This window comes from Thamnophis elegans, chromosome 5 (genome assembly GCF_009769535.1).
Source record: "Thamnophis elegans isolate rThaEle1 chromosome 5, rThaEle1.pri, whole genome shotgun sequence".
Lineage (NCBI taxonomy): Eukaryota > Metazoa > Chordata > Lepidosauria > Squamata > Colubridae > Thamnophis > Thamnophis elegans.
The window spans coordinates 46380726-46403268 of record NC_045545.1 but is presented as its reverse complement, the minus strand read 5'-3'; the positions used below and the strand labels follow the sequence as shown (position 1 = coordinate 46403268).

Here is a 22543-nt window from a genome sequence, read left to right as displayed (position 1 = left end):
GCAGGACAGTAGCCTAGCAGAACAATTCAATTCTTTCTTCTTGCTTTCAGAAACGTGAGGAGTTGTCACTGATGCAGGAAGGACTACTAGGAAAGAGGGGGAAACTACAGGCTGAGAACCCAGAAGAACAGAAGGGATTGCAGGAATTGAATGAGGAGATTGAAGTGTTGGCTGCCAATCTTGATTACATAAATGACAGTATTTCTGACTGCCAGGCCACCATTATGCAGATTGAAGAGACCAAGGTGTGTCCCATTTCCATCTGTGGCAAGGGATTTGAGAGGGGGGATTCCATAATTTATGTATGAGCCAGAGATTAATTGAGGCTGATAGCTGGACTCTTTGCTCTTAGGAACAGTAGAGACTAAGGGATTATTGTGTTTCACAATCCTTATAAGATCCCTGAGAGAATTGGAATTTTTTTCTCTTTTTTCATTGTGGAATTACATCTTATCAGTCTGGTAATTTGTTATTTACATTAAGGCATTAGTACTCTAGAAGAATTCTCTTGTTGTAGAAAAAACAGGGAGAAGGCTCTAGTAATCCCCAGTGGGTTCACTTGTTGAATGAATAATTGAAATTGGCTACTCATGCACTACTCTATTGAGAGAATATCAAGGCTAGTAAAACCAATATTTAGACAGGGAAACAATGTTCTACCCCCAGACTTTCTCATTCTATTTCTTCTCCCTATGGGTCTCTTCTTACTAGGAAGAATTGGATTCTACAGATACCTCTGTGGTGATCAGCTCCTGCTCTTTGGCTGAAGCACGACTTTTACTGGACAATTTTCTCAAAGCATCCATAGACAAGGTAAGTCAAGGCTAAGAATTCCTGATAGGTATAGCTAATCCAGTAGCAAATGTAACTGGTTACAATATTAGTCTGATCTATCCATGGAACTCTTGGAGAAATATATTTCAAAATATTAAAAATCTTACTCCATTCTAAAAGCATTTCTCTTTTAGAATAGAGTAAGATTTTTAATATTTTGAAATATATTTGCAGTGAAACTCTTTTTAATCCTTATGCTTTATTCAAACACTTCACTAAGAAGTAGAATAAGGCTTAAAGCTCTGACTGAATATTATGATTACAGATTTCTGGTTGTGTCTCAGTAGGGGTGGTATTTACTTACCTTCCCTGTGAGCGCACATAGATACCTCCATGCATGCGCACAGCCTTCTGTGCGCTTTTTGTGGGAAAAAATGGCCTAAATGAGATGCCGTAGAGCCGGAGCGGGTGGGCGAGGCCACCTGCGATTTCTACCTGTTCAGGTGAACTGGTCCAAACCAGTAGAATACCACCTATGCTTAGTACCCATTGCAAGACATAGAATCCCATTGCAGAAATAATAATATAGCCTTATTTATGAGTGAGAATAAAGCTTATGATCAAGTTCTTTAATTTTCCAATCTCTGAAAATAGAGTCTGCAGGTAGCCCAGAAGGAAGCTCAGATCCGCTTACTGGAAGGACGTCTGAGACAAACAGATGTGACTGGCTCCTCTCAGAACCATCATATTCTGGATGCCCTACGAGAAAAAGCAGAATCCCACCCTGAATTACAGGCACTCATTCACAATGTGCAGCAAGGTCTGTTTTCTTATTCACCTATCTGCAGTGCTCTTCTATAGCAACATCTCATATATATATATATATATATATATATATATATATATATATATATATATATATATATATATATATATATATATATATATATATATATATATATATATATATATACACACACACACACATACATATACATATACATATACATATATACATACATACATACATATACATATACATATACATACATACATACATACATACATACATACATACATACATATATATATATATATATATATATATTGCTGTGTGACAAGATTTGAAGACAATCACTACATAACAAAGACTTCAAATAGCCAGGCTGCTATGTGATGAGTACAACCATGAGCTGAGCATTTAAACTTACCTCTGAGTTAGTCAGTTCATGTGGCAAGGCTCTTTTTCATTTGAAAGTGTGTTTGTTCTGAGTTCATTCTTGTGGTCCTTCTGCTTCTGTAAATTGGAGATTAGTCTTCTTTTGCCAAGTTGCCCTCTTTAAAAAATTAAGAATAACCTTCTCGTGTCCTTTGGATATTCTCTAGAGCAGGAGCCACCAACCTTTGGGACCTCAGTGATCACTAAATGCATAATTTTAAATCCCGCAGGCCACTAATATGATTTTTAAAAAAGATAAATAGTATTTAGTACAATATAAAAAATGCAAATAATTTTTCTGTGGACCACCAAAATTTTCTCACAGATCACCAGTGGTCCATGGACCACCCTTTGGTGACTCTAGAGACATTTTCCTAGATAAGCTTCTGATACAGAAGCAGTGCTGATGTCTGTGTGCTGACGAATATGATCCCAATGTTGGTTCTTTTCTGCGTAGAAAATGGCTATGCCAGCACTGATGAGGAAGTCTCAGAATTCAGTTTGGCTTCAGAGGGAAGGTGAGTATCCTCAGAGAAAGCGAGAGGCCTGTGTGTGTGTGTGTGTGTGTGTGTGTGTGTGTGTAAAAATGGGAGAAATGGAAATTATTTTTGTTGACCAGTGAACCAGCTCACGGTCATCAAGGAATCCCTATGCTCTGTTTTTTATACCCAAAAAAATAATAATATCCAATTCAGCATGGAGTGCTTGTGTCAGGAATAACTCAGAGTCTGAGTATCACACTTAGAGGAATCTCTTTGGGGTTGGTCTCATTTGGATTCTCTATAAGTGCCTATAAAAATTGCATGTACCAAAAAATCTCCTTCTGTGTCCTGCAGCTTTTCCCAGTCTTTCTTCATGAAAGGTTCTGCAAGTCAGGATGACTTCAAATGCAGGGTAAGTTGAAAGCTGCATTTGACCAGTGTGGCTATAGGTGTTTTATGTCTTTGTAAACATCTGACTGCTCTTCAGTTAAACAGTGAGAATAATTTGCGTGAAGTATTAAAATTTAACATACAAGTCCTAGTAGCAAGGTGTATTTTAAATTAGAAAATGATTGCTAAGCATATTGTTAATTTATGTTTAGTTGATGGACTTTTTGCATTTTGAAATTTTACTGCTTTTTAATTGTGAACCACTCAGAGTCATTAAACTGGGATGGTAATTAGTACTAAATATTCCTCCTTATCTCTTTGTATGTCCCTTTCCTTTATTGTCTTTAAACCAAACTTTCTTCAGTGACTTAATGACCCTTGAGACTTATTGCATCCTAAAATTTAGGATGATCACAATGGATATCTCTTGCCTGAATTCAAATCTAAATCTTGTGCTACATTTTACAAACCAATAAAGATAGTTAAATTCAGCCAGGGAATAATACCTGACTAGCTGATTAATGCTCTGACTTGATTCTTTTGGGACTTTGTTTTAGGGAGAGCCTAAACTGTCTGCTCAAATGAAAGCTGTATCTGCAGAGTGCCTAGGGCCCACATTGGACATCTCCACTAAGAACATCACCAAGTCATTAGCGTCTCTCATGGAAATTAAAGAGGACAGTGTTGGATTCTCCATCCATGATCCTTATTATAAGGAGAAAGTCTCCCGCACCATCAGCCTGCCTATCCGAGGGAGCACATTGTAAGTCCTGATTATAGCAATAGCAATAGCACTTAGACTTAGATACTGCTTCACAGTGCTTTACAGCCCCCTCTAAGTGGTTTACAGAGCCATCATATTAACCCCAACAATCTGGGTCCTCATTTTACCAACCTCAGAAGGATAGAAGGCTGAGTCAACCTTGAGTTGGTCAGAATCGAACTCCTGGTAAGTGGAATGCCAGAGCCTGCAATACTGCATTCTGACCACTGCACCACCACGGGTCTTATAGAGGTAATGTTATAGAGACAATGACCTCTGCGTAAGTTCTCTTGCATGTTGAGAAGTGGAGATGCTATTGGCTTGAAAACTGGGAGCCCAGTACTTCAGCGTTATTTTGTGTAAACCAATATATGATTCATCCTTTTAGCAACCCAAAATTTTGTTTTCTTGATGGTAGTAGTTAGTGAGCCAGAGAAATAACCAGGCAAGGAAAAAACAATGATCTGTGTATTACATTCAGGCCAGAATCAACTTTTTATTGATTGCAAACTTTACAGAAATTTTAACAATAAACATAAGAAGTCTTCAATTCATTACATTCCATCATTTTTACGAAATCATCTCAAAACTCTCTTCATAATCCACAGTCAGCTAGCAGCTTCACCTGATAGTAGTTCAAAATATAGAGCCCCCTAATGAGAAAGTAGGAGCTTTGTTTTTGTTTTGATTACAAAAAGGTGCTTCAGAGAACATCTCACAATCCCTACCTGCAAGTCTTCAAAGCAGCCACACTTTTCCTTTTAAGCAGTAGTCACAGGATGTTGGGAAAAGGTACAACTGCTTTAAAAGAGTTGCGGACAGATGGTTTGTTCATGTCCCATATGCTCTGAAACCACATTTTAGAGTGAAAACTGAAGCATTGTGCAGTCTGAGCAGGAACCGTTTCCTGCAGGATGTGGCTGCTGAATATTTAGAAAACTTAGTTTATACAAATGATGTAACCTATATTAGTCTCCATCGGTTATGAATTGGCAAGGATAAGTATAGGTACTAAAATAAATATAAATGTTTCTGCACATAGGAGGAATCTTGCAAACATGGAAAGTATTGGAAACTGAATTAATATTCCCCGTCTATTTCAGTTCCTTGACATTTGTTTTTGCAGTGTTTTAAGAGATCATCTACTCCCATGTGCTCCTTCATCGAAATATTTGCATCTGCAAGAAGATTATGTACATCCTATCTATCCCCCTGACACTAGGAATGTTTTGAAGCAAATGATTCCCCAGGCATTTAGCACTTCATTCATTCCAATAAGAGAATTTTTCAAATAATATCTTCTGTCTTTTTTTCCTCTCTAGCCCTCGACAGTCCCGAGTCACAGACACTTCACCCCTTACAAGGAGGAAGTCATATGACAGGGGCCAGTCTATCAGGTAAGTGCATAACAAGGGGCCCCTCCTTATCTTTTATTTTCCTTGTCATCCAGTTGACTTGCTTGGTGGAACAGGATCTGAGAGTGGTGAGAGATGATTTGCAAGGAGCAAACCAGCCTCCAATCAGAGTAAATCATCGCATCTTTCTTTCTTGCCTAGAAATCCAGATGTTGGATTCACTCCTCCCTCATCCCCTCCCAGCAGACCACGCAATGACCGCAATGTCTTCTCTCGGCTCACTAGCAACCAGAGCCAGGGCTCTGCATTAGACAAGTAAGATTAACTCTGAGATTTGGAGGAAGTTCATTTCCCAAGGATAAAGAGAAGAATTTATGGTTATAGCTGCTGGCTCAAAAAAAAAAAAAAGTTTCTCCGAATTTTCCATTTTATCCAATACTGAAAACATTTAGGGTTTTTTTTGTTTTGAGTTGTTGTTTTAGTTTGGGTTTTTTTGGGAGGGGAGGGGGACCTGGAGGTGTGTCGTCCGATTTGCACTGGAGTTAGCTCTCTGCTTCAGCAATCAGGACATTTAGCAGCAATCAGACAAGATTTCCCTGGAACTTCCCCAAATATGTAAGAAACCTAAATAACAGTTAAACCATTTCCCCATCCAGGACCAGCATCTAATTTTATACATTCCATAATGTCTCCATTGCTAAATGATTGCTGCCTCTCTTCAGCGTATTTAGATGGTTGCTAGGAAGCATGAAATCTCTCTCCAATCGTGTCTGCAGCCTCCCACAGCTAGGAGTCTCGTTTTCAAAACTCTACACATGAATGTTGAGAGGATGCAAGTGTATTTTTTTCAAGATAGGTTTGAGTTGCCAGCATCTCCAAATAGCTGTTAATTTGCTCTATTAACAGGACAAGAGTTGCATATGCTTTCAGCTTTCCAAATACCGGCCTGTGTACTCTTGAGATCAGGATATGAGAGGGGGGAATTGTAGCATCAGAAAACTGATGATGTTCCATTAGTGCTTTAAGCTAATTTGTCCAGTATAGATCAACTTCAGCTAAGTGGCTATTGAAGTTTCAAAGAAAAATAAAAGCAGTACAAGAAACATAACTGACAGCCATTTGTAGAGGGAATTTGACACCACAGTGATCACAACCTCATGAGGAAGTATCATGGAAGTCACAAAAGACTGCTCAGAGGTTACCCACCAACCTTGGTAGATTGCATTGTACGCCTGGTGTCTTTCTCCACACATATGTACAATAATTTAACATCATTGGAGTTTTCATTGCCTTTTTCCTAAAGCAAGTTTCAAGACTTTGTGTATAATATCAAGGGTTTAGTGAGTGGGAAAATACCTATTCAAATTGCAGGTGGTTTCTGCTTGTGCTCCTTCTGCTCCTGAGCCCTCTCTGTCTACAGCCTGCTATCTTTTTGATCTGCCCTGCTAGCTTGGATGCAATAACAAACTTCCCCCTTCTGACTTTATGCTGCTGCTTTTCTTTCTCCTGGTTTTAATCACCCATAATCCTGCTAATTTTCTATTCCTAGGTCTGATGACAGTGATTCCTCTATCTCGGAGGTGTTGAGGTATAAAACTTACTGTTTATTATATAACTCCTTTGGCCTTGTTCTTCTTTTCCCATTCTATTTTCTCTTCCTGCATTTAAAATCTGCATGTCACCTGAGACCCTGATGTAGTATTTCTTACCTTCCTCCCTTTCTACTTTCTGAGTGCTAAATATTCCTCCAGCTGACTAAAGAATGTTTCAGGCCCATTTCCTGTGACTTGGAATACGCAGGTAGTCCTTGACTTACGACCACAATTGATCCCAAAATTTCTGTTGCTAAGCGAGACTTTGTTAAGTGAATGTTGCCCCATTTTATGACCTTTCTTGCCACAGTTGTTAAGTGAATCACTGCAGGTGTTCAGTTAGCAACACAGTTGTTAAATGAATCTGGCTTCCCCATTGACTTCGCTTATCAGACGGTTGCAAAAAGCGTTTACAGGATCCTGGGATATTGTAACTGTCATAAATATGAGTCGGTTGCCAAACTTCTGAATTTTGATCGTAGGTCCATCAAGAAGCTGCCACGATTGTATGTGTGAAAAACAATCATAAGTTACTTTTTTCAGTGTTGTTGTAACTTCACTAAATGAACTGTTGTAAGTCGAGGACTACCTGAAACATGATTTCTTCCAAATTGTCCTCCTTATATGTATTGAAAATCACCAGCCAGAAGTGGGTTAAATTTCCATCCTGTCTGGAAGTCCTAGTTAAACCACCAGCTCATGTCTGAAGCTTTCAGTCTTTTTTGCCCCAAAAGCTTTTTTGTTCTGCTGAGTTGACAGACTCTCCCTCTATTGTTGAATCAGCTGACAATATCAGTATAAAAGTTGCCCTCTCCCTTGTTGATCCTTATCCAACCTCCGCTTGTTTCTGTTCTGCAGAACAGAAGTCACCAAGCTTCCCTCCAAAACAATGGGTAACAAACTCTATAGCAGTTTGGGTAAAAGACTGGAAGTTTCAAATATCCTTTCTAAGAATACATTTTCAGTCCTTTTCTCCTGCATTTAGTTTAACTGCTTAGTAACTATTGCTGCTTCCACCTATTTCCACAAGATACTTCATGTTAAGTTGTGGGCGAATAGAAGAGATAGAGGCAGATCTTTGACGTCAAACTCTTTATTGCAACAAGCAATAACCATCAAATGTGTGTTTGACAGCTTGCCCTTTTATAGGGAGCTGTCAAACGGTTCAGCCAATCACACTACAGTATTTTTCCCGCCTTGGTGGCGGACCTGAGTGAAGCCTTCATCTTTGGCTTCACTCCTTCATTTGGATATGCAACACCTCATTTGGAATCTTCTCATTAACCCAAGCCTAGATAGGGCTTGGGAACATTTACTACCTTCATGGCATATTGAGCGGGGAGGGGGGGATGAATAGATTTCTATAGTAAAGCCTCCAGGTCCTGTAAGCGTAGAGATTTCTACTGTTCCAGTTCCCTTTTGGAAGAGAAACAATTTTAAAAAAAGAGAAAATGTAAAAATCACTTGTCAACTTTAAATATTAAATTCTAAACATTACATGTTATAGGAGACAGATTATGCAGTTGCCCAAATTTACAATATACGGCAGCTGGCAAACTAGTTAAATGGAAAAATCCAAAAGACCACTAGATGGCAGTGGTCTGCTACAAATGATACGATCTCTTTTATAAAATGGGAGACTGTGCAATTTAATAATATAGATTAGAGTAAATTTCTAAATAAATGTTAGTATCTTTCAGCTTAGTCTGAATTATGCATGAACAATTGGATCCAATTCCTTATATCTGTTTAGAAAAGTGAAATATTTCTAACTATACCATTTTTCCTATTCCTATAAGGCAGTGTTTCTCAACCTTGGCTACTTCAAGGTTGGACTCAAGTTGAAGTCCAGACATCTTCAAGTGGCCAAGGTTGAGAAACACTGCTATAAGGGAATAGTTGTCCATGTAAGGAAGTGATTCTTCTTCTCCCTTACTTGGAAATTTCTTTTTGCTAAAAATTCCACTTTTATCAAAAAAATTGAGAAGAACAATGATTTCTCCTTTTTCTCCATGCAGCTTCTGGCCCTGTCTTCCCCCAAGTTCTACCCCTAACTTTTTAAAAGAACAAAACTTTTTCCTACCCAGGAGATTGTGGTTGAGTCTTTTTTCTCTGCCCATGTGATACATGCCTTCCTATTCACCAAAGACATCTCTCCTCCTTCAAACTGTTGATTGAAACCTAGGGGGTGGTTTCTAGCCTGCACAATCACTAAAAATATAACATTTAGTACACTTTAGCCTCATTCAGAGTCTCCTTGTCTTAGCATGAAGATGCCCTATAGTACTAACAATTTGCAGAGGAACTGACCTTATGCCAGCTTCAGTATCTTATTGTTATCCCTTAATTGAGGCATTCTGAAGACAGCCTTAGGTGCCCTGTTCTGAAAATGGTTTTTCCCCTTTTGTCCAGCTCTAAGCTTTCCATCTGGATGATCAATGGGGGATGAGTGACCATTGGAGCCAGCAATCTGCTTGGCTCCACTTTTCCTGCAGATCTGCTGTGGGTGCCTCCCCTTTTGTCAGTACTTGAGCTCTGCATCTCTACAACAATTGGGGGGGGGGCTTACTGGAATTTGTTTGCTTCTGGGGCCATTTTTTTAGGTCAGCTTAAGGGGCATGGAGCCTTAAAACTGTCTAGCTCATCATTGGCTTAACACAGATAATTGACATTGTAATGGAAAGGACAACGCAAGTATTTCTGCAGCCAGTGGGCATCCTGGTTTCTCCTTTCTTTTTCTCACTTAATAATTTAATTTTTCCACATGAAAAAATTGATTCTCAAACTCCAGCTATGTAACATTTACCCAGTAAATGTCTATTGAGATCCTCAGTCATCCAAGTCATGGTTGTCCCTAAGGTGCTTTTTGAAGAGGCAACTGGGCTTTCTGAGCTTCTTGGATGAGAAGCGAAACGTCTTCGAAGAAAAACCAGAAAGTCCAGTTGCCTCTTGGAAAAAGCACCTTTGGGATTTACTGCGTCTCAGTATCTGCTACTCATAATTACCCCTAGGTGTCAGCCAAAAGACATAGAACTCTCATTTTTTTTCTGTCAGCAGTCAGTTGATGGTTTTAAGGAATGTAAACAAGAAAATTCAGTCAGTTGATGATGCAGCAGAAAAAAGAAAGAAAAATTACAGTGAATTGAATAAAAGCATTTATACATGCCAATTGGAAGCATTTTTCACATGATGGATGATGTTGAATGGGTTAAGAATTTCAGCGAATAAGGACACCAATCACAGCCCTCAGAATGTTACGTATTAACATTGCACAGATAACCGGGCAACACAGATCTGTTCCAGGTATATGGGAAGGGCGCACAGTAGGGGTACCAAAATTTTCTTTCAAGTCTAGAACAGGAGAGAAGCATGGCAAAGCAACTTATGGCCATAATAGATGCCTTTGAATTACATCACACACAAAAAGGGAGAATACTACTTTAATAAATATTAATACACCTGAGGATTACTTAAGAGCTAGTTGTTGTAGTACTTAAATGCATCAGGTTAGAAACTGAGAAACTCTTGAGTCCTAGCCCTGATTTAGGCATGAAGTTAATTGGGTGACTTTGGACTAGACACCCTCATTTCTGGGAAGAAGACAATGTTAAGCCACTTCTGAAATATGTAACCAAAGAAAACTGCCTAGATACGTGAACCTGTCAATGTAATTGCTGTGGTGAGGTATAAGTGATAATAGGCCTGAAGATCTTGAAGCTTGAAAGAGGGGGTGGAGAGAGAGAGAAAACACAAAAACAATAGGTGAAAAACATTAACATATTATGCTTGTTTTTATTTTATGCTTTGTGTTTATTTGAGAGTATATTTTTTATGAGTTCCTATTCCCATTCCCTTTCTAGGGACTCCAGAAAAATCCATTTTTTTCCTACTTAGACAAGGTACTTGCACTCTTTTAACTGTTTTGTTTTCTCCCATGCAAGGGGGATCATTAACCCTGTGGGAGGTTCCAGGAGTGCCCGGACAGCACCACTGCAATGCATTTCTGTGGCTGAAGGACACACCAAGCCAGTATTGTGCTTAGATGCTACTGATGAATTGTTATTTTCTGGATCCAAAGGTACGTGTGTCTGGTTTTGATGACCTAGATGCTGGAAGGATGAAAATGATACACACATGTTCTAAAGGGAGTTATATTTGAATGGATTCTTTGTGGGAACCATACGTCAATTATGAAAGCTATCGATTCATATCATAATCTACCTTTTTTGAGGACACATTTTCAGAGTCGCCTATACTCCTAAAAATAAGTGGGTGACAATCTGTAACTCACCTCTATTAAGACAGTTTCAGAATCCAGGTTAAGAAGAACATGTGTCTCCTGCACCAATCAGTTGTGATGGTTTCCATGTTTTTTTTGTGCACACCTCAAGATATCTTATAGTTTACTAGACACTAGTTGTTTCTTTTCTGAACAGAGAGAAAAAAGCCATTCTGATTCACCTTTCTTTCCTTTCTAAAGATCGGAGCTGCAAAATGTGGAACTTAGTGACAGGACAAGAAATTGCATCTTTGAAAGGGCATCCAAATAATGTAGTCTCCATAAAATACTGCAGTGACTCTGGCCTGGTATTCACAGTCTCTACCTCTTACATCAAAGTATGGGATATCCGTGATTCTGCAAAGTGCATCCGTACTCTCACGTAAGTAATCACTGCATTGCATGCTTTCCCAAGATCCCCTATGCCTTTAGGATGTAGTAGGAATACAAATTCCAGTTTTCCCAGCTAGAATATCCCATGAATGCACTGAATGAATATTGTGGAAGCTGGAGTCTAACAACCAAGTGGATAAACCATGTGGCTAACATCACATGAAATTTGGCTTTCTTAAAACAGCTAAGAAAGGAAGAGTTAATCTTATCTTGTATAAACCCATTGCTGGCTCTGATCACATGGGTTAATTAATCCTTATTGCAGAGGAAGATACCAGAAAGAAAGAAATTTTAAGCTATGAGCTACTTTTTGGTTTTGCACTGGACAATTATAACTGCAGTTAGCTATAATTGTAAGATTGAGTAAGGTTGTGAGTAAGACAAATAAGATTGAGAAATAATTTATTCTAGTTATGTGAGTTTGCAGTATATACATAAATCAATGGGGATTCTATTCTATAGTCTCTTGTAAAGGCAAACCTCTCCTGTTTTCTCATTGAACTCCATTCATATTTTTGTCAGATATATTTTATGATTCAGATCCTCCCTCTCTGTCCACTAGCTCCTCAGGCCAGGTGATCACTGGAGATGCCTGTGCTGGGGCCACTACCCGGACTATCACCAGCGTGCAAGGCGAACACCAGATCAATCAAATTGCACTTAATCCCACAGGCACCATGCTTTACGCAGCCACTGGCAATTTTGTCCGCATTTGGGAGTTGAACAGGTCAGAAATAAAACAGAAATCATTTCTTTAACCTGTGTCCTGTAGTGCTTGGACTCTGCTTCCCAGAGTTGTGGGTGATCCATCACTGGAGGTTTCCAAAAATAGACTGGACAACCATTTGACTAGGATGGTATAATGCTCCTGCCTTGAGCAGGGGGAGGGACTAGAAGATCTCCAAGGTCCCTTCCGGTCCTGTAAATTTTCTATGCATATCATCCCCAATTAATGGGGACAGTGAGGGGTATAATGTGGGATGATACGAGAGACCTACAAATTGTACAGCACAATAAGCAATCAGCAAGTCCTGGGGCTAACACCTTATACAAGTGGTTACAAATATATAAGAATGCCCAGAAGAGACTGACAAAAGGTTGTTGAAGTATATTGTCAGTCCTTTATGTTTCAGAGAATGTGCGTGCTGGGGCTGCCAGTATAGGGAAGGGGCAAAATAATACTTTTTCTCAGATAAAATCTGCCTACAATGTTTTGATCACTGTTGTAGTGTTTGGCTATTTATTGGCTTATTTATCTGTTGTATAGGTTTCAGCCTATTGGAAAGCTGACGGGTCACATTGGCCCTGTGATGTGTCTCACAGTGAATAGGACTGCAAGTAATCATGACTTAGTCATCACAGGATCTAAGGATCACTATATTAAGGTATTATTTAAGTTTTGTTGAATGTATTATTAACATATTCAGGAACATTCTATATTATTGACAGTCTGGTTCTTTCAAATCCCTTTTCTTGTCTGTCTGTTTGCCTGCCTGCCCCTCTATGTGTGTGTGTGTGTGTGTGTGTGTGTGTGTGTGTGCCTATTTATCAATCAATCAATCATCTAGAAGAGAAGAGAATTTCTGATGCAGGAGAAAGATGAGGCTGTTCACATTCAGGCAAATACAAATGAAAAATTACTAAAGAGCAAATAAAACCATTCCATTAAACTGTACTTGGTCTCACGTTTAGCATTTGATTGCAACATGGCTTTATATAAATTCCTGGGAAAGGAATTAATTGAAAATTGAAATAGGAGCTATCCAACAACTGTGATTTAACAATTAGTTCTAGTGAATACCTGCATTTAGTTCCCCACTACATTTCTTACAAAAGATCCAAACTAAGCCCATACCAGCTAACTCATATCTCCAGTTCCAAAATTATTGCATATAATCTTCCTGTTTAAAAATTAATATTGGGAAAGGGAGATGGTTCTCTTTCTCTACCACTGTTCCTTCAACATACTGAGGCCAAGGCTTAAAACACCTTGAACTGGAACAGTGGCTCTTGATTAGCAATTCTTTTTCCTAAGAAGTTCTATTTTGCAGATGTTTGAGATTGCTGAAGGTATCGGTGGGAACATTGGACCTTCCCACAACTTTGAGCCTCCACATTATGATGGGATTGAGTGCCTAGCTATTCAGGGAGACATACTCTTCAGCGGTTCCCGTGACAATGGGATCAAGAAATGGGACCTGGAACAACAAGAACTCATCCAGGTATCAAAACACTAAATTATGAATGATTGGGGAATAAAAAAGGAAATTCAGATAATTTCCTTCCTTTAATTAGCTATTATGACAAGACTTGGGTCCTCTCTGATTTACTATATTCCTGCTTCCAGCAAATCCCTGCACATAAAGATTGGGTTTGTGCTTTGGCCTTTGTGCCCAGCCGGCCCATGCTGCTGAGTGCCTGCCGTGGGGGGACAGTGAAGGTCTGGAATGTTGACAACTTCACACCTGTTGGGGACATCAAGGGACATGATAGTCCTATCAATGCTATCTGCACAAATTCAAAGCACATTTTCACAGCTTCCAGGTGAGTGTCTAAATAGAGTCCTATTCTATCCAAGGAAGGGTTCCAAAAGGTTTTGCCTTCTTGATCCCATGATGTATAATTGACCTGTTCAAGATAATATTGCTTCATTAGAGCCCAAAGCTGAGGGAGGGAGCCAAAGGAGCCACGGGTGAGTGAGTGACTCTTCATCGAGTGCCACTTTCCATAGTGCTACAGCCATTGACTTTAAACCAAAGAAGAATTTTTGTGAGAATTGTTTTGTTTATAGCTTCTTCATATAATGCCATTATGAGTGAATAGCCACCTTCAATGATCCCAAAAAGAAATCCTGAAAGAATTTAGTATTGCTATCTGAATATCTTACTGAATGAGTCAATGCATACTTGATTAAGGCAGAGTTAGCAATAGCAATAGCAATAGCAGTTAGACATATATACCGCTTCATAGGGCTTTCAGCCCTCTCTAAGTGGTTTACAGAGTCAGCATATCGCCCCCACAGTCTGGGTCCTCATTTCACCCACCTCGGAAGGATGGAAGGCTGAGTCAGCCTTGAGCCAGTGAGATTTGAACCGCTGAACTGCAGATAGCAGTCAGCTGAAGTGGCCTGCAGTACTGCACTCTAACCACTGCGCCACCTCGGTTAAATGTTTTTTTTCCCCTATATATTCAGAAACCAGGAGGATAGCAGTGGGGATCCTTGGTAACCTGCCATTATAAGACATGATTCTGGCAAAGCTGGGGTTGGAAAACAAGCACTCAATGCTTGGCAGAAGTGCCTCTCCTGGGGGGGGGGGGACTAAGAATACATCATTCACTTTCTTCCCTAAGGCAATCTCTGATCTCCACTTTTCCGACCATGTTTCTTTTTTTTCCTTTTCTGTTTTCCTTTTTCTCCTCTTCTTCTTCTCTTTCTGTTTCTCTTTCTCTGTGCCACAGTGACTGTCGGGTAAAGTTATGGAATTACGTGCCTGGGCTCACCCCCTGCCTTCCACGACGCGTCCTTGCCATCAAGGGCCGTGCCACCAGTCTGCCTTGATCTTCCTCCTCCTTCTCTACTCTCCTGCTTACTTTTTCTTGCTGTGTTCTCCCTCCCTGCCTCTCTTTGTCTTCCCTGTCCCTCTCTCTGGGAGCTGATTTCAGCTGCTTCTTGACGGTATGCAATGCTTACTTGCTTTTCTTTCCTTTGAAGGGACAGTAAGCGAAGGTGTCTTCTAAGAGAGAATTCACTCCCTGTTTTACCTTCTAAATGAGCATCCTAAATGCACCTTCTATTCTTCCCTAACTTTGCCAATTTGGTTCTGATGTCAAGTGGTCTGTGCTTTATTTGGAAACCTGTCATACCGAAATAGATTTAAATTTGTTCCTAGTAAAATCAGTTCAGGATCAGTGTGTTGAGGGTCCATTGGGTTCCAGTAAGATACTTCCAATTCACTGCCTGGTTTTTGTCTTATGAGAACCAATCAGTGTGATATAGTAATGAAAAATGATGGAATACAGATGAGGAGATTCTCTGCCCAATTGCTAGGTAGGTATGGCCATGGTGGGCATGGCCTAGTTGGCCTCCTACACTACGGCAGGTGGGAAACGGCCTCCCCAGGCTCCAGAGGCCCTCTGGAGGACGGAAACAGGCCTGTTTCTGACCTTCCCGAATTTCCGGTAGGCCCATTTTTTGCCCTCCCCAAGCCTCCGTACGCACCCTGCATCCAAACTAAGCCGCATGGGGACTCTTGGGAGGAGCGGGAAGGGGTGGGTGGGGCCAGCCAGGAGTGGGATTTGGGGGTTCTCCAAACTGCACAATCTTAGCTAGAGGTTCTCCCGAATCCCCTCAAACCCCCAGCAGCCCACCCCTGATTCAAACCACCCTCAGCTTTGTAAGCTCCCTGAATGACTTTGGGTCGCTCTCTCTCCCTCAGCCCAACCTATTGCTGAGCTATCTGGATTTACTGGAGAAAATATGGAATAGAAATCTAGTAAAAAAATAAAGATTTCTGGCCCCCACCCTTCCACATGCATCAGAATAGAATAATGGATTCAAGAGTAGTTTCTAGGCCTTTGAGTGTCACAAAAGCATGACATGAAAGATGGGAGAGACCTAAAACCTCTCTCTAGGCAGATTAAAATAATAATATCCAAACTAATGTAAAATGTGTTTTAGTGAACCTGCTTTATAAAACTATGCTTGTTAGTCACTTTCATGTTGAAGGAAAAGCAGTTATATCAGGGCAAGGTTAAATTACCTCCAGATCTGCCAAATCTTATTTATTCCCTGCTGCAATTTGCAATAAAATGGTGTCTTCAGGGAGAAATAGAAAGCATTGTGGATAAGCAGAATGATGGCTTATATCAGGAAAGCACCTAAGGGCTCAGATCAGGGACCCCTGCAGTTCTTTTCCTTGAAATGAAAATGCCATTTTAAAGTATACCATTTTAAAGTATATTTAATGTAATAGGTAATTTGGCTTTTAGGGGTTTTTTCTGTTTCTCACTTCATGTAATGCTTTGTTTTCAAATGTACAAGCTTGGCCTTTTATGGATCTTCCTCACATTCTTATCCTTTTACCTTTATTCCCAGTGACTGCACAGTGAAGCTCTGGAGTGCGAGGAAGCTACTGAACAGCACAACCTAGAAGTTGAGAAAAGCAAATATGAATTTAAGAAGGCTAAGATGGAGCTTGGCTAGGAAATAGTATTTAATCTCTGACACCAGGGCTTCAGGATGAGATGGGTGCCTGGTTTTCTGACAAGTACAAGGGTTGGGGAGGGCAAAGGAAGTCTCCTTTTCTGTTTACATGTTCAAGTCTCTTTCCTTGTCAGATGTCTATGGTGGCAGCCATGGTAAAATAGAGCCAAAAAAGAAGACAAAATTTGGTGCTGAGGTTCTTTCAATCAGAATCCATCTGATAAGTTTACAAAATAGGATGTTTTTGGGGGGAAAGGAGTCAAAATATTTTATAAATCAAAATTAGATTTTTCATCCTTGTATAATTAAATGAGGTTTTCCCATGGTTTCCAGTTGTCCAGGAGCTGCCTATATCCTGTTTATGCCTATAAGACATTACAGTGAAAATAATTAGAGAGAAAATCAAGTGTTGTAAGTCCCTTCCTGGATAGCTGATTGTTATGTTTTAGGGGATATTCCTTGTTCTAGTTGGTCTTTCAAGAGGATTTATGAAGTACTGACTTTTATTTCTTCCTTTTATCTGTGAATTGCTAATTGTTTTCTTTTTGAAAGGGGGAAGGATTGGAGGAGAACGCAAGAAAATGAGCCACTTTAATATGAGCACATAATGTAGTGTTTCTCAGTGGTCACTATAGATTCAGAATTTCATTTGCCAAATACTCTTGAGGAATTTCCCCAAATTCCTGGAATGACAGTATTAAAAGAAAAAAGACAACAAACAATTGTATTATACAGAGCGATATATTTAGTAACTGATTTGATGAACTTTGATAACTTCAGAAGAGTTGTTGTTTCCTGAATACCAGTTATAAAGCTGGGTGATTTTTTTTCCTAAATGTTAGATAAGCAACAAGAAAGGGAGACCTAAACTGATTAAATACATTTAGAATTCTCCTTCATGCCATCATTTGGCAATTCCGGCAAAGACGTTGCATGCCATTTTCTCTTCCCATTCTCAAATTATTATATTTCGGTAACAAAATGGCAGCAACTGCAGAAATCAACTGTTCCCTATCACAGGAAAAAGGACATTTTTCCTTCTCCTTTGTCTGGGAACGAAAAAAATGTGGAACCTTCCCTTCCAGCTTTCAAACAGGGTAAGGAAGATTTGAAATGCTAAGCACAAGGGTGTTGCAATGCATTCCTGTATTACTGGGGAGATAATGAGCCTGCCCCTCTCAATCTCATCCCCAGCATCTTTTTGTTGTTGTTTACATCTTTTTCAAACATTCACATTTCCATGTTACAATATGGAGCAAATGGATAAAAGTTAATGCTCTGTGTTTAGAAACTTGAATTTTTCACAGGATATTGTTCACTGCACTTGATTTTTAGCAGCAAACATTGGCTTAAGCCCTTGAAGATCCATCACTGCGTGGGAGAAGCTTTCATCTGTGTGCAATGTAGCAGGGCTGTCCAAGCCTCTCTGAAGGATTGATCAAGTGCTCTTCACATTGCTATACGGTTCATCCTTAAACATTTAACTTGCGTTGTACTCTTCCATCAGACGACCAAGGCTTTAAACTGGTCGTTCAGCAGCAGACTTGGGAAAGCCATTCGCTAGTAGGGAAATATGGACCAGCAGGTTAAAGCAATTTGCTTTCTGAATGCTTTGGACCATTCTATAGCTCTGCGTTTAGTTTGTAGGAGTCTTTGCTCTACTGCCCTGGATTAGCTTGGAATTCTGTCCATTCATTTGTGTTACAAAAAATCCCTTTCTCTACACTTAAGCTGCTGATTCTTCCATCCAAGTGGAAAGTTGTATTGTAATTCTAAATAGGTGTTCAAATGATTCTGTGTTTTGTCTTGTGCAATTGGGGATGAAGGGGGGCGGGCAGCAGAGAGAGGTGTGTGATTGCGATTTTAAGAGGGTGAGAGCTTGTTTTGAGTTAACCTACCTCATGGTCCAAGGTGTTTTCTCTTTTTTTTTTTTTTTTGGTTAATAGAACTTGAATTGATCTGGGAAACGCAGAGTTTCACTGGTCCCAATTTCTAAGCTCAACGGAAAGTGTGATGAAAGGAAGCTGCCCTCTGTATAATATCAGAGGGAGCGTTTACATATTAAGGCTGCACTATGTTTACTGCATCTTGGTGTCATTTGCAGTCTTAACTCAGCACTCTAAACTGAGTGGGGGAGGTGGGTCATACGATTCCAAGATTGGAAGAGGAGAATCTTCCACAAAATCAGCACAACCTTTATTTCTCCACATGGAACCCAAATTGGTTTTTTGTTTTGTTTTGTTTTGTTTTGCTATTTACTGAAGTTTGTGATCCCCTTTGAATGTTTTTGCCTGCAGAAATCTTTGAATAGATTGTGAATTAGCTCACCAGTCTCCATGGACTTATATTACTTGTTTAGAACAAAGAATATGATGCATACAAAAGATAATATTTAGTATTTGTGTAAATCTACCTGCCAGGAGATACTTTTTATAGGTTGGTTAAAGGATTTTGTGATTTGTGGTCCTCCAGAAGTTGTACTTCAGCTTCCATCTTTCCTCACTTGGTCAGCTCAGATTGAAGGAAAGCTAGTGGAAGCCACACATTCTTTCTTAAATTATGGCCCATGTTTGCCATAGAGTTCTGGGTGACTCGTGCTTTCTTGTCCTTTGGCACCAGGTTATTCTCCATTTTTTGGGAGGGGAGGGTAAACCTTCCCTCTTGTAATACTTCTGGTCCCATGGATGTAGTAGGAGGGGAATTGAGCTGATTTCTTGGGTTTAGTAAGTATAATTTACCCTATTGTTGATTGTACTTGAAGCACATAATTGAGAGGATACAAAATAAGCAACAATGGACATTTCATCTCTCATAATTTTCAAGCACTGAACAACAGGTTACCGTAATAAGACTAATGAGACTAATAATGGTTTTGCATCTCTGCAAGGATGTTTTTGAACATGTTATCATGCTGTCCCTAAGGCTAAACTCTCAGTTTAAGAAGCCTACTTGATTGTGTACTAAAGTACACCAGCCACCTCAATCCAGGGTTGGGACGATAGTTTTAGTTGCAGTCCCAGCATTACCTGGATGTGACCAGGTTTAAATTTTGTTTCAAACAGGTGCCTTTCCTTATCCAGAAAGGTCGGGGGTTTTTACCCGTAGAAAACACTGGTGCTTGTCTGAGGCTTCTGTGAGGGCTGTGTCATCTGGCAAAATGGTGTTAAGTGTGAATGTGCGTGTGTGCGTGTGTGCATGTAAGGATACAATGTATGTAATATTTTATACCTCTGTGTAAATAATGTAAGTTATTTAAAGTTTCTGATGTACATGGTTTTCCAATGAATGTTTTTGTTCCTCCTGGTAATAAATTTATTCAACTGAAATCCCAACTCTGTTTTTTACGTTAAAAGTCTAATGCAAAGCCTTTAAAAAAAATTAAATCAGAAGCTTGCGGGTTTGAGAAGCTGGTTCCCTAAGCTATTACAGAATAAATGCAATAATTAAAAATAGCTAAGAACTTGGAAATAGTCCTGAGCTGACATAGTCTCACTACGTCCCACAGGCCTAATCTGATGAAGTATAGTCCTCCAGTATTCCTTACCATTTTTTTTTGCCCGGGAAGTTTTCTGCATAGGGAATGGCCTTGAAGGGAGAGAAATTAACTTTAAAAAGACATGTCTCTTTCCCAAACTCTTTTATCGCCTTATAACCATGATAGTGAACCTATAGCACATGTGCCAGAAGTGGCATGTAGAGCCCTCTGTGGGCACACACAGCGTCGCCAGCTGCTCTTCTGGTTTCCTGGGCATACATGCTTGCCGGTCAACTGGTCTTTGCAGGCGCCGGAGCGCCAGAAAACTGCTTAAAAATGGCCTGAAAAGCAGCCAAAAAACAGGCTGTTTTCTGAGCTGTTTGGGGCCTTTTCTGGGCAGTTTTCCAGGCTGTTTTCCAGCCATTTTTTTGAACCAAAAATGGCCTGGAAAACGGCCTGTAAAACAGTCTGAAAATGCCCCAGAAAACAGCTTGAAAACTGAAAGCGGCCTGAAAAATGGCCAAAACTGCCCAAAAAGCAGGCATGCACACACCGGCCAGCTGATCTTCAGGTTTCTGGCACACCAATACACACTCATGCATGCGCTTTCCAGTTTGGGCAGTTGATGCCAAAAAGGTTCCCCATCACGCCCTTATAACATCTATGTGTTCAGGCAAAATTACCCCCTCCCCCAATTTTTAAATGAAGAATGGAACAGAGAGAAAGTCTACACTTATTCTAAGGTAGCAGACTTACTACTTTTTCAATGTTTTCTAGACTATTAAACTATTCCTTGAGTGCCCAAAACCAGAAGTGTGAAAAGCAGATGAATGATACAAAAACATTTCTAGTGATTAGGAATGAAGCAGCCCCATGAGGCTCAAAACCCCTGTTGTTATACAAATCGCCTTTTGTAAATCATTCACCCAAAGACTTCTTTTCAGAAATTTGGGCAATAAAGGTTCTAGGCTGGGCTGAATCAAACTCAATGCAATTTTTAATATAAAGTTGAAGTGAAATTGATTTTTACCATAGGTATTAGTTCTCACTTGGTGGAAGGAAAAAAAACCCTTGAAAAATGGAGATGACAAGTTTGAATTTTGACATACAGAGTAATTGGGGTAAGAAAAATGTCATTTGAAGATGTTGAATCCTAATACTTATATAAAATTACAATGACTAACAAAAGGCTGTCTTCTGGTTCTCTTTCCCCTTCATATCTGAATGACAACCAAGTCATCAGAACATTGCCGACGATTTTGAAAAATAATGTAAATAGGTTGAACATTTCCTTAGCTTGATTTCTACTTTTAATGAAGCCAAAAGGCCTAGAACACTGACAGAAAAGTAGTTGGCAGTACTAAAAATTTACCAAAAGTTAGAACTGCAGTATATACCCTTGAGAAGGACTGAATATTATATCCACCCTGTAGGGCTCTGGTATACTGTAAGGTTATACAGAAAATACTGCAGGGGGGTGTGGTATTTTGGTTGGGATCCATGATAAACCAAGTGTTTTGGATTGGTTGTGGCTTGGTAGGGACAAAGCCCACATTTCCAAAGTTTCTGCTAAAACAGCATTCAGAGGGATTGTGGAGTAATTTTTAGACGTTGCCCTCTTTGTCTCTTGCCTTCGCTCAACTCTTTCCAGTGCCACCTCTGTCCTCTTACATTGTCACTGCCACCACAAGTTTGCACATTCCTTCAAACCTGGCTTTTTCCTGCTCCTCCCCCTCCCTGACCCACTTCTACCCAGAGGAACCATGTTTTAGTCCATCTTTGTAACAAAAGAGCCCAACAAGTGTTTCCAATTAGGCACAGATCACCCCAGGTTAACCATGCCATACAGATGTTGCTCAACTCTAAGGTTGCTGAGTTTATTGTTAAATTACCTTATAAACCTATAAGACTAGTTTCTGGCCCTAAGTGTAATGCTCTGCGAATGCCTTTGTGTAAACCATCTTGTTTTTTGCAAAAGAGGTCAGTAAACAGGGACTTGTTTTCTTACAGCCGACAAACCAGTCATTAATCTCTTCTGCAATAAAATTAAAGCTGGTTGTCTGGCTCAGTGCTAGATGATTATCAACTATGTAACATGCAATTTGTTCTATATAGGTAACCCCGATTCCATAATTTAATGAGGATTGCATATAGAAGTTGAGCAAATTTTATAGTTCATCCATCAAAATGGACCTTTTTAATACAAAATTCCATTAAAACTGAAAATAAGGATTCATACACAGGTCCACAGATTTGTGAATTACATTAGTCTAAAGAAAGACAGAATAAGAGAGCAGAGCATGAAGTTTACTCAGGCAGACCATTGGCTGCATCGGGTAGCTTTCTTCAGGAACAAAGAAGGCAAATCCAGTAATTGAGAAGGAGCCTGGAAGTACATTCTACTTCCACCAGAAAGTAAGTTGTAGTCAGAAATAGCTCAGAAAATCCTACACTAATTTCATTTGCATAATCTATAGACACTCTAAAGTTGTTTCCAGCACAGACCTAAGAGAATAAATAGGCAGACAAATCCTAGTTACTTTGATCTATATTTCATATAATACAAGAAACATAAATTCTGTTGTCATCAGTACATTATTTCAATTCATCATAGGAAC

The 22543-nt window shown here is 39.6% G+C and overlaps 1 protein-coding gene across 1 annotated transcript in view; it reads left to right on the top strand.

Moving 5' to 3' along the window:
- KIF21B (kinesin family member 21B) overlaps positions 1-17321 on the top strand; it is a 49545-nt gene extending 32224 nt beyond the window's left edge. Inside the window, 15 exon segments of the mRNA XM_032217894.1 lie at positions 51-245; positions 712-813; positions 1429-1594; positions 2451-2511; positions 2830-2887; positions 3423-3628; positions 4951-5025; positions 5185-5298; positions 10517-10653; positions 11056-11236; positions 11810-11974; positions 12515-12632; positions 13299-13469; positions 13595-13791; positions 16343-17321. Of these exon segments, the coding sequence (XP_032073785.1) occupies positions 51-245; positions 712-813; positions 1429-1594; positions 2451-2511; positions 2830-2887; positions 3423-3628; positions 4951-5025; positions 5185-5298; positions 10517-10653; positions 11056-11236; positions 11810-11974; positions 12515-12632; positions 13299-13469; positions 13595-13791; positions 16343-16397 (2001 nt within the window). The 3' untranslated portion in view covers positions 16398-17321.
- The last annotated feature ends 5222 nt before the right edge of the window (positions 17322-22543 follow it).